Source organism: Callorhinus ursinus, unplaced genomic scaffold (assembly GCF_003265705.2).
Source record: "Callorhinus ursinus isolate GAN/ISIS: 27379988/994484 unplaced genomic scaffold, GSC_fseal_2.0 scaffold2, whole genome shotgun sequence".
NCBI classification, from domain to species: Eukaryota; Metazoa; Chordata; class Mammalia; order Carnivora; family Otariidae; genus Callorhinus; species Callorhinus ursinus.
Genome location: NW_027397064.1, coordinates 28,428,573 through 28,441,475, shown reverse-complemented (window position 1 = coordinate 28,441,475; position 12,903 = coordinate 28,428,573). Strand labels below are relative to the sequence as shown.

Sequence of the window (12,903 nt, the reverse complement as noted above, 5' to 3'; positions counted from 1 at the left end):
TATGACACACACCGGACAGCCTTGTGACCCATTGACAAGCCGGGCCTAGTTCTGACGTGACGCGATGACCTCTGCTCTGAGAAGGACATGGCAAAGCAAACAACAGGACAGGGAGAAGTACACTTAGAAACTTCCAGGGAGTCCACACGGGTCCTAACAGCACAACCCTAAGGCCATTTGTCACTATCTCTTCTCTGCTGCTCCAAAAACCCTTCTCATCCTTCCTGCAAAGCTTCCAGAACATTCTCTTTTATAATCAATGTTCCATAGATTCTACTTCTTATTTTTGGTCCTCAACCGTAAACTTTCGTATTGCCCTCCAGCTGTTTATCGTGCACATATACAGCACAGCATACTTCTTTTGAATTGTGTAATATGCCGAGCACATATTAAGTACCAATAAATGCTTCCTGAAACAAATTTTGCCAGTGAGTGCTGGCTAAATTTTGATCACACGGAGGTTGCCATTAAGAAACACTGCGGCCAGCAAAAGAATGACATCCAGCAATTTCCAAATGGGTTTGGTGTTATGGGAAGAGAGGTGCCTTAAAATGTGGGTCATCTTCCTCATCAAGCCAAAGGTCAGGACTTGGTGCATAAGCCTAATTGCTTGGGCAGACTCTGGATGCCCTTTGACCCTTTAGTGACCTGAGGGACTAAATACACAATGGAGCGAGGGACCAAGGGGAGGGGAGGCAAGGCAGCCCTGAGCTGAGACGTTTCAACTAGGGCATCATAAGTGAATTGGCTTGGACTGGACTGGAGTAGGGTGGAGTGGATTTAGCCATTGTTTCTTTAAACAGCATCTGCTTTTACTATGCAGGGCAGGCTGTAGTTCAATAAGAAGAGGTCACAGTTCTAGATGCTTGAGGATCCCTTTAAGATAAACTGAATACTGTCCGTTCAAATTTGCAAAAAAAGAGAAAAAAAGAACAGTCATCCAGGTACAATTTCAAAGGTGTCCAATTTAGGGCCGGATAAGTTGAGTTTGACCATCCAGTCTGGAATTGCAGACTGGTACTGATCGCTCTGATTCTGGTGGATCACAGGTATGAGTCGAAAGCAAGTGCGACAGTTCTGTCCTTGGGAGGAAAGCAAGAGGTTGCTGCCCTCCTGTCAGGAGCCGTGGGTCCCTTATTCCTCCTCCCCTCTTCCTCAGGTGGACCTGCGCTTTCTAACCATGCTCACGGCCATTGCAACGCAGGGAGCGATTTCCAGGGAAACGCAGAATGGCTACTATGTCAAATCCTACAAGCTGGAGGTCAGCACTAATGGGGAAGACTGGATGGTCTACCGGCATGGCAAAAACCACAAGGTAAATCCATTTCCCTCCCCGCCTCACAGGCACGTTGGGGCATTGGGGTGTGCGGGAGCCTGGGGCAAGAGGAGCTGCCAGGCGACCCCACAGAGGGGACGAGGCCTTGTTCGGTGAGGCTCAAATAATTGACGGAGGCATGGGAGGCGGTGGCCCTGAAAATATTCTTTCTTATGCTAAAGCGATTGGAAAACACCGTTTCTCCAACAGCCTGGCTTCTGTGGCATGTGGCACTGCACAGAGAGCGAGCGAGCGAGCGCGAGCTTGCGGAGTGCTCTCTGACTGCAAATGAAGGAGAAAATGTGTCCCCGTCCGCGCCTCCCCATACAGGATTCATTGAGCATTTATGGCCTGAGTCCCTTCCACATGCTGGGTTAACAATCACAAAACCACATGAAACTGTGGTTCAGGAGTTACCAAGGTCTAGAAATGAAAGGGCACAAATCCTGGGAGGAATTCACAATGTCCTGAAGAAGAAAGAAGACAATAAATAATGAGGAGAAATTCAGTTTGTCGGGGATGGGATCTGAACTGGCAATCATGCTTGGCAGCAAGGCATTGAACTCTCCCGGCTGGTGCCCTCAGTGTCTGTGGTTCCCGGAGGTGTGTCCATGTGGGTGATGCGGGGCTTTTGTTGTCCACACGGATGAATGTAGGGCACTCGGCTTTCATAGGACACACGGCATCCTGGCGGTGAGAAGGCCTGCGGCCGGCACCGCCAATCCTGGTTATGGGGTGCACTCGGCACATGGGGGACTCATTGGGAACGGCTGGTGCTCTTGCCCGGGCAGGGGGCGATCTCTGTCACGCACTGGCTTTCCGCTCTGGGAGGACAGTGCCCATCCTTCCCTGAATGGAAGTGGGAACAGGCAAAGGGACTCTCCTCTTCCGTGCTCCCTTTCTGCCAGGGCCCCTGGCCTGTCGAGCTGGGAATTATCAAAACAGGATGCATGTGACCAACCCAAGAGAGGCCAGAGATCTTTTCCAAACATGGCCTCCTCAACTCCTGCCACTGCCCTGAGGTTGCTTGCCCTCGCTGCTGAGGCTGGAAATGTTGGACATGCAGAGAAGATGCGGCACTGATTCACTCAGGAAGTATGAGTTTTTAAAGCAGTGGATTTTTTTTTTATTATTATTACTAAAATCGCCATAGTAACGTGGCACCATTTATCTGCAAATCACAGCTTCTGGATATTACCAGGTATCTCTCTCTCTCTCTCTCTCTCTCTCATACACACACACATACACACACACACACACACACAGTTTCTTCATTTCACAGACAAAGAAAGGTGAGGTATTTAGCAGGCAAAAGACCTCCCCACCTTGACATGGTCAACCAGGTCTGGCTTCTCCTTGACTTCTTTTGTTTCAGTTGCAAATATCACTTGGAAAGGGCAAGGCTTAGTTGGCCCTGGATGCTGGGGGCGAGGGATTGAGCCCTCATCCCCCTGACGAGCTTGGTGCAGTGGCAGTATCATAGCCGATGCAGTTTATCCGAGGCGCGATTATTGCTAATTGAAAACTCATCCCCCCGACGCTTTCCCATGCCTGCTCTCCTCACCCACCCTTTTCAGTACGAAACTGGTAGAAACTGACAGCTCAGCCAGGCAGGCGAGGGCCAGTGCTGAGTAGGAGTGGGTCCTGGGGGAGAAGGAGAAGGTTCACCTGACTGCCTCCCTGTGCAGGTTCAATGACTAAGCAGCACTGGCCAGAGGGATCCTGTAGCATAAGCTGATTTTAAAAGCACGCAGATGGACTGGGATGCTATTTAAAACACTATTTGTAGGAAATCTGCTTTTGGAAATACCTTAGCACTGCACATTTTGACAGAATGCTGTCCTCCCTGGCTTTATCCCTGGTATTCGTTCTGCAGGGAAGATATTCCTGGGAACTGAATTTAGCTTGCTGGGCTCCTTTGGAATCATTCTCAACTTTTTCATATTGGATATATCATTCTCTCTCTCCCTCCCTCTCTCTCTCTCTCTCTCTCTCTCTCTCTCTCTCTTCCACCTCCCCTTCTCACCCTTGGCTAGATTTCTTTCCGCAGGAGCCAAAGGGTAATTTCATTTTTGTTTTATTGTTGTTTGGCTTTTTAGTGAATCAGTCCTGCCCACATAAAAAGCACTGGGCAGAGGAAAAAACCCTTTCTCTCCCCATTAGATATTCATTCTCTGACTACCTAGAAGGAGGCAGGAAAACGGAAGGCCTGCCAATTAGGCGTTGCCCCCTCCCCGCGCTGCCTTACCCCACTGCGGGCGCGGTGGGTAACGAGGGAGACCTGCCCGTCCGCCCCTCTGGGGGTGATCTCCGCTCGGGTGGAAATAGTTGAGTGAACCGTGCCAAATAGATTTGTCAGGTCTGCTGCAGTTTGATTTGCTGCCACGAAAGGGAGGTGGCTGAGGAGGGGAGTTGGGGGCAGGGGAGGGGAGGGGAGAGGCTTCGTCTGTGCCACGTCTATGCCGGCCGCTACCACTGAGCTTCTCTCTGTAGCCACTGGCTGGTGGGCTCCGTGCTAAGCTAACTGGGGCTAGGTGGTGGGCTTGCAAGCACAATTCAGACAGCAGGACCTGTGAGCAAAGCAGAGCGGAGGTAGAGGCGGCTGCGTGCTCCACTCTGTGGTGCAGGGGGAGGGTTTGCAGACACAAATCCATGCACAGGGTGTGAAGAGGGGATGGTGATGTTTGGGGCAGAAATGGGGGAACTTGATTTCAATTCCCTGGTCACTGTCAACACCAGTGCTATGTACCAAAGACCAGGGAATTGGGGAAATCGGAGAAAAACAAGATTAATGAGTGCTGAAGGTGGTGGGGGATGGCTATGCAATTTCCTTGCAATACAGGATTTACGCTGTGGACCCAGGCTGGGCTGAGGCAAAGCCTGGGCCTACAGGGGAATGACTTCTTACGGCCAGGAAGTGAGGAAGACTAAGGAGCCCTTTTCCAGCTTCCCCCAGCCTGTGAGCAGCCTCTTCTTCGTCTCTTTCTACCTAAAAGGTCACGGTGAGGTTGCCTCTGACGGAGGCATTTGACTATCGTGGGGGGTATTGCAAGCATCCTCCTGGCAAAACACGGCCCATTTACACAGGCCACATGTACAGCACATCCCCAAACCCTTATCCAGTTACACATGCCATAAATATGGAACCTATGATTTTCCTATAGGGTGGGCCCTCCTTATGCATATTTATGGTGTAACCACAAGGCAGAGCGCTTGTCCGCCTGATGGAGCCCATATCCAGCCCATGTGCTCCCTTAGATTATACAAATTGCTTCACATACATTTCTTCAGAAACCACGAGCAGAAAACTACTGCTTTTGGTTTCACCAGCCATATTAATAACACCCCTAACATAGACATAGTGTTGTAAATACAGTATTAGAAGCTTCACATATGTGTCTATAATTATGGGCACAGTTATGTACACACAAGCCACAGGAAGGGCAGGGAGAAAAATGGGAGTAGCTGGAGGCTCGAGGCCTTGGCCGGGACCCTGCTCACCTCTGAATGGCTAGTTCTGTGGGTGTACCCTGGATGGAACATGGCCAAGACTGGTGTCAGGATGGGGGACAGAGGCCGTTGCCCTTATATGTCTAGGCAAAAGGCCTTGTCTTCATTTCTCCCTTATTTGGTAAACGTGGGCATCTCCTTGTTGACATAGCCCTGGTTACCTTGCTGTTAGTCACAGTGCTGTTGGCTGTTCTGATGTATTTGGAAGAAATTTGGGCTCAAAGAGAGTCTGTGGAGGTGCTAAATATATCTTGATGGCCAGATTGCGGATGGAAGGATGGCGACAGGGATGAGGTCCAAGAGTTTTCAGAATTACCCTGTAATGAGTGGCAGAAATGTGCTAAATAAGCTCATCCCATTAAGGCAGTGATGGCCTCCAGGGGGATCAGAGAACCTCCAGGTACCACCTCATTGGCTGCAGAATGGAACAGAGTTTCAAAGACTGGAATTGAAGCTCTTAGAGACAGAGTCATTTGTTCCGGGAACATGGGGAACTGTGGAGTCCCCTCGAAAGGCACCTGGTCACAGGGCTTTGATCTCCAGGAAGATGTTCCCCGAAATCTGATCCAGGCCTTGCTGTCATTTCACATCCAGAGGGAAGCCGGCTTCCTAGATCTTCAGTGTAGGGGTCTAGAGGTGTGCATTTTCCTGGAGAGCCTCCATCATTGTGGAGATCCAAGGGCAAAGCTGTGCTCGTACAGCATGGCTTAGCATGCCCAGCTCATCAGTTTGGAGTTCGGGCTACGTCCTAGAATCCCGAGGATGTAGAGCTGAGAAAAGTTGCTTCACGTCTGATTTGGCCATGTCCCTTCAAAACACATACACACCCCACTTCAAAACATTCTCTGTCCTATATTTATTTTCTAAATTAAAACAAATCACTTTAAAAGCCATTGGAGAATTTAGAACCCTCCTCGAAATTATCAGAGACTTAGGAGGAGAGAGAGCAGTGTCAGAAAACCAAACCCCCCAAGTCAGTCAGCTAACAGAACCATGTGGCATCTATTTTCAGATCTTCTTAGAGGATGCATCGTGTGACCCTGGAAATTTCTCTTAATAGCTCCTTGCCTCAGTGTTTCCGCCTCTGCCCAAACGGAATGGTGCTGTAGCTTGTGTTGGCAGGGCACCTTGGGATCTGTAGATGGAAGGCTCTCTGCAGATATAATTAATGTATTAGACCCACAAAGCTCTTCTTGAGCAGAAGCAAGTTATCAATTTAAAAAGTAACAAGGCCCCATGGGATATTTATCTGCCTCTTTTAAAATCATAGGTCTGGAAGGGACCTGATAAGTCATCCAGACCTCTCTCTGCATCTGATGGGTCCTGCACTCAAGTTGCCTCAGATAAACATTACCCTTCTCAGTTTCATTCTTCTGTTAGGGATGCAATTATTCCTCCGATTAATAACTTAGAGTTTCCAAAAAGTACTGTGTGTTTTGTTTTGTTTTGTTTTGTTTTGTTTTGTTTTGTTTTGTTTTACCTCCCGGTGGATGACTGGTTTCCCCCTATCCTTTTCATTGCAGTTTTGTTGACTATATATAAGATTACAGCAGTGACTCAAGCTGTCAGCTGGGAATGGGCATCAGACTTCAGAAGTCATGCATCTGATTGTATCATCGAACCAGGGTTCTATATATTCCAAAGAGGGCCAATGCCCTTTTGAAATTCATATCCCCCAGTTTTTCTGCCCCCCTCAGTTATAACTGAGAAGAATCCAGGGCCCTAGGTAATTAAGTTTGTCCCTTATCCATTTGCCATGGGATGAGCTCAGACCTTTAGCCTCTCCACTTAGGAAGCCCAAGGGAAAATGTCATTATACATAAGCTTGGAACCTTTTCTCTCTCAGGTTCCCATGGCTGGCTTCACCCAACTCCCATGGGTGTCAAATCATCCCTGGGAGCTAAGGCTAGCCTCCCTGGCGCTTACGGCCTCGATGCCAAATTCCCAGTGCTTTCCATCTCACGGCTGTGCACTGAGGCCCGTAGGACAGGGCAAGTGAGCAGGGGATGTCGAAGGACACAGTGATCTTGCTTGGGCTGGAAACACTCTCTTTGCCCTCACTCCAGTGTTCCTAGATGAGCCCTGGGGTGAACACGTCACCATTTCCCTGCTCTGTGATTGGCTGAGGTTGCACCAAAGAGGAGTGCAGATGGCAGATAGGCTCAGGAACCTTACTCGCTGTACCCTTTTGCTCCCCCTTCTGCCCACCTGCAAGTTAGAGGTGCCTTCTCAAAAGATGTGACGATGTCACAAGAGGTTTTCAGTATGGAGAACCCTGCTGACCCGGTGAGAACATCTGTGTTTCTCCCCCCACCTTTACAGAAGGACATTGGCCATTCCCTTCCAGTGCTCTGATGCCCCATCTCTCCTCCAGCCCTGAATCCCTGAGCTTCCCTCCCCTCCTCTGCTCTCCCCCCTGGTGCTTTCCCGTCTCCAGTCCCGAAACCCTAATCCTGTTAGTATGCTATGTTCCAGGGCTCTACGTCTCAATGGGGGTAACATAATCCCGCAGTAAATCTAACGGGTCCCACAAGGCACACACAGATGGGATGTGCACATCCCACCCACCTCCACCGGCCTCCCCCGCCCTACACCCCATGACATGTTCCTGCTCCTGTCTCCTCCGCATCAGCAGAACTGCCTGATGACAAAAACAGCCCTCAGTAAAGGGGCAGGAGACAGGAGGGCATCATGGTCAGAAATGAGGATTTGGTGGTTGGGGAACTTTCTCTGCCCTACCCCCATCCTCACCCTCCCTTAAGTTCTCCCCTACTCCTCTCTCTCATATATGTATATGTATATGTATATGTATATGTATATGTATATGTATACACACATATATGAGACACATCCCTTCTGACTCTGTGTCTGGCTAAGTTCCCACATCCACTAGAATGAAAGCAGCTTTAAAAAAAATTTTTTATAGTCTTTAAGGAGGAGTTTTAAGAGAGAAATGTCGGGGCCATGATTTATAAAAAAGAAAAAAAAATGTCCATTACCTTAACATCATTTTCCCCACGTGCAACGCACCCCTACCCTGCCCCCCACCCCTTGCCTGTTTGGTGCAACAAATTAATTAAACAGGATGGCGCCCATTGATTAACAATTTAGTTTTATGTATGGACCCAACAGCTGGTTTTAGAGAAAATGCTGGGGAAGAGGGTGAGCGAGAGAGGACAGGCATTTGGTTCTGCAGTAAGGATGAGTCAGTTCAATTGTTTCTGAGAGAAATTTTTAAAATGTGCTATTGGTTTCCCCAGTTTCTGCCCTCTGTTCTGCTACCTCTCTTTTCTACCTGCTTTGTTCTCCTCCTCCTTGAGTGTCTGTGCCAAGTAGATCGAAAAGGAGAACTTTGGATGCAATGAAACATTTATTAGTAGAGAGAAATATTTATTTAAAAAAAAAAAGGAAGAAGACCATCTCCTGCACAATTTCTACCTCAGGGCTCCAGCACTATATTGTCTTTGAAAAATTTCCTGCTTTCTTTGCAGTCCCTGGAGCTGGCCACGTTCAGATATTTACAGCAAAATAGGAATAAACCGTAGGTCACACCACAGGTAATGAAGAGACAGGCGTGTGCAGACTGCATACCGAAGCCCTACTCAAATGGGAGGCGGTGCACATAATGAGAGCCTGCATCTGTCGGGTGAAGGGCCCGCCTGGTGGAGGAAGGTTACGTACAGCCAGCTCCCACCACGAGCCCGCACCGCAGCTCTGTGCCGAGGAGCTCAAAGACTGTGATGGACATGGAGCGTCCAAGCCATCCCGGGCACCTAGACGCTGATGGCAGAGATTACTGGTGTACAGGAGAGGAACTTGGGCTTGGCAGCAAACCCCCCCTGCCCAGAGGCCTCCGAGGTAGGCAGGCCAACACTCAGTGCTAGAGTCACTGCATATTCTTCCAAGAAGACTTAAGGACAGGGCGGCAGGGACGGGTGGCTGTGACAAGAAATGGGGTGGAAAAATAGAGAAAAGATGACCTCAAAGCCATCAGGGCTGCTTTCGGCCTAGATGTTTCCTATTAGATGACATGTACTATCTTCTTTTATTTTACATAGTATTAGAGCCCATGCCTGAGGAGCTCATAGGCATGGTCCAAAACATGTTGATTTTTTTTCTTTTCCTGGGTGGGGTATATAGTCACCACACTGGGATGTTGGATAGCAGCCAAGTTAATTGGCAGATGTCCCCTCCCCGCCAGAGGTGCAAATCAGAAAATCTTTGAAGTGCTGCCGGTTTCAGATTCTATCTTTCTGAAAATATACCAAAGGTCTCAAGAATCAATTGGAAAGTGTTGGATTATGTTCAGAATTCAGCAAGGCACCAAATGGATTATCCAAACCACTTTGTGCCCTGAACTGCTTTTTAAACTTGGTTTGCATTTGAAGAAATCTGTGTTCAACATACACACACACACACATTTAATTTAATAATTACATCAATCAACACCATCCTTACTTCCTAAGAAAGCTATAGACACCTTGAACACACTTCTGGTTTTCTTTTGGGTGATAAAGCAACCATATTAGCATTTTGCTTTTAAAAATTAACAAAAATGCATACCATCTGTGACATCCAGCTTTTAAAGCAGATGTTATAATGTGAATCATCACATTTGGTATATGCTTATTGGGGTGTACCATATGCTGACAACCCACTGAGTTTTCTTAGCATCATGGACACCTCACTGTCAAGTTATGGCCTGAAAATTTGGGCCTTGGGAGTCAATGTCTTTCACAACTTGAAGCCTCCCCATTGAACAGAGACCCCTGTGTTACTGGCTTCCACTCTAACATCGGTCCTGGGTGCTCTGCAGGCATTGGAGCCAACAGGGAGGGCTGGTAGACCTTAGTGTCTATCTGCAAGCCTGCTATCAACTTCATTTTCCTGAAGGAGAAACCAAGGTATCTAAGGATTATTGATTTGCCTATAGTGATTCAGTGAGTCGGCAGGGAATAGGGAATAAAACCAATTTCCTGGCATCATTTTCCATGCACACAACCCCTTACGTTGCAATGCCTAGACTAGAAGCCAAGAATCCATCTCCGAGAATTTGATCAGAAAACATATGAAGGGTGATTCTGAAACCACAGAAGCATTGAGAAAGTCATAAAGATGTATAATATATGATAGCATTTCCCAGCTATAAATAGGAAGATGCAGGGAGAAAAATAGAGACCTTGTAAATCCATTGGGTCAGGAGAAATAGAAACTGCTTAATATTTCATTAAAAATGGATTTTCATAAATTGCACTTTGATATCTTTGGGTGAAAGACAGTATGTAAGGACTAGGGTGTTGTTATTCATTACTTTTCATTATTAATAATTGGGACTGTTACTGAGCGAAAACATCAACAAGGTATACTCTCCCTCTGAGTGGGGCACTCACCGTGTGTCCCAGGCACTCTTTGAAGTGTATTAAAACCCACAGCCCTCATCCACCAAAGCACTTAGTCTTTAAGGGACCCTGGACAACTAAAATGCCCTTGACAAAATGGGCACTGCTGGGGCAGTTCTAGTTGGAAACTCTTATGCGGAAAGCCTTAGAATCTGGGGCCCAGAAAGGACCTGACAAATCAACTCATTTAATAGAGGGAGAAATTGGGGCCTGGGGGAGGTGGACATTTGCCCACACTGATGAGCTCAACAGCCTGTCTCCCCAGGTGCCTGGTTCAGTGGTGTTTGGGGTTTATTCCCCCACTCTGGTGAGAAGTGTATAAAGAGTTTAATAAAATAAGCTGGTACTCCTTCGGCAAAGGGTCCAGAGAGCAGGGGCAGATATGAGTGCAAAGTCAAGAGCACACAAGAAACCAAGAAGGAAGCAGACTCAGAAACCCAAAGGACAATTCGAGGCCATGTTAAACGAGCATTCATTTGGTTCAGGGCCAGGGTAGGAGCGGAGTGAGCAAAACAGGAAGGCAGAATGAAGCTTTGTGGCGGGGGGGGGGGGGGGCAGCCAGGTAAGTGGTCTAAGCAGAGAGACCGTGTCCTCGCCTCCCTTTCTGACAGGTGTCACTGTACACAGAGATCCAGGGGGCTCACCCAAAGCCTGTGACCGCGTGCCTCTGTGGGAAGACCAGCCCCCTCACCGGCCAGGTACACACGCGTGTGTGTGCACACGCCCCTGCCCACGTGCAGCCGCACTCACGCCCGTGCCAGCCTCCCAAAGGCAGTCCAAAGATAGTCATTTCCTTACTGGGGCGGCAGGGAGAGGGGGAGGAAAGGTTTCTTAGTGTTGTCTGCCAAGGCTGAGAAATGAAGGGGTCAGATAAGATAAAATTGGATATTAAAAACACATAAGACGTGCTGTGTTTCTAAACGGTACCAGCGTGGTGTATATGCTGTGGATTAGCAGCTGTGTTAAAGTTCAAATCCACTCAACGCTCCAATTATGTATTCATATGACAAATCCAGCTCCCCTCCCCAGATGAACCCCTTCACATCTCCTGATGGCGGCCACACACAGTCACCCTCACCATCCTCAGGGCGCGGGCCAGTGGCGGCCCCCCATGGCTCACAGCACCTCCCCAAATAAGCAAAGTGCTGCATTTGCTTCTTCCTTGCCAAAACAAAACAAAAAACAAACAAAAGCCTCTGCCTCATGCTGAATTCTAAGAGAATTGATTAATCTCTTTCCCTTGGATTCAGTGCCTTCATTCCTTGCCTCAGAGCTGTGGAGCTCTTTATAAGCTCCCAAGAAGCCATGGAATGGGCATGGCCAGGCTGGGGCTTTCCTGGACCCTGTCCCCTCCCTCGGTCGTCCTTCTCAAAGAGTAAGATCACAGAGGCTTGGGCCCCTCTCCCCCCCTCTCCATCAGCCTTCCCCCAGGTGTCTGACTCTAACCCTCCTTCCTCCTGTTTGCCTGGTCTTTCTTCCCTTGTTCTGTCTTCTAGCCCCTTTTTGTCCCCAGTCACTAGAAAGGAAGGAGCCAAATCAGACATGGGAGTGATGGGTGGTCAAGCAGTTCTGCCCCTTGTCCCCTGCAGTTAGCAAGTCAGCAAAGGAAGGAACTTGGCCTTAGGATGGGCAGGAGGCTCCCTAGTGAGGACAGGGAGCAGCAAGTGGGGCAGGCTGGGTGGGAGCTCCCCTGGCTTCGGTGGGCTTAGCACCAGGAATAAGGGGTTTAAACTGAATATGGTGGGCCAGTGAAAACCTGTTTCCTCCTCTCCTTTGCTCCGTCTTAAGCAAGCCACTTCCCCTGATCTGGTTGCAAAGGTATAATGTCTCTTACCCTTCACCCCCACCATCACAGTGGTGTGCTATTTAAGGGCTCTAACTTTTGACCTCAGCAAGTGGGAAACATGGAGGGTTCAAGGTTGCCAAATGGCAGAGTTCCTAGTTACAGTTCATGGGAAAGAAAGGACCACGTTGTTAATTAGCTCTAAGCGGCTTGCAGCTCATTGCTGTTATCCAGAGCTTTCAAGTCAGGATTATAAACACACATCCCTGAAGAGTAACCCCACCTCCATTCAGCCCAGGCTCAGAGACCTTAAGGACTCCAAGGCTCCTCACCACCAATACAAACACTGTGAATTTGTTCAAAGAGATGAGAGCCAATGTAGGAAACCATAAGCCTACGATCCATCTCCACAGGGGCTTTGGATCCAGACAGACATCCCTGAACCTCCGTTTTCTCATCAAAAAAGCAGAAATAATACTTACTTGCCAAGGCGTTATAGATGTAATTGTGTTTACATGGTGTCTGTCTCAGGGGTATTGGAACAGAGCAGTTTCCCCAACCCTCTGGTCACAGCCCTGTCAGTGTCCACACACCTGGCCTGTTCTAGGTATCAGGAGCTCAAGTGTCTAGTCCCTCGAGTCGATTTGCAGAGTCTCCTGGTTGTTATAGCTGTGACAGCTATGATTTAGAAGTGATGCTTGGTTAGTGGGTCTGTCTCCCCACCCTTAGCAGGGAAACCAAGAGAAACTCACATATACTTGCACCAGCTACTTTTTTTTTTTTTTTTTTTTTTTAATGGAGAGCACAGAAAAGCATAAGGTCCATATGGCAGTTATTGATTTGGGCCATCTGGTAAACTAGGACTCGCTCCTACCATGTTGGCTTAGAAGCTACTC

At 48.4% G+C, this 12,903-nt stretch overlaps 1 protein-coding gene and 1 pseudogene across 5 annotated transcripts in view; both read left to right on the top strand.

Annotated features, from left to right (window-relative positions):
• The window catches only part of NRP2 (neuropilin 2), a 113,754-nt gene that overhangs the window by 44,491 nt on the left and 56,360 nt on the right, over positions 1 to 12,903 (top strand). For all 5 annotated transcript variants that reach the window (XM_073879616.1, XM_025892785.2, XM_025892794.2 and 2 more), the window contains exon 7: positions 1,160 to 1,315. In XM_073879616.1, coding sequence (XP_073735717.1) covers positions 1,160 to 1,315 — 156 coding nt within the window. The remainder of the gene's footprint in view (positions 1 to 1,159; positions 1,316 to 12,903) is intronic.
• On the top strand, positions 2,773 to 2,921 carry LOC112808179 (U4 spliceosomal RNA; annotated as a pseudogene).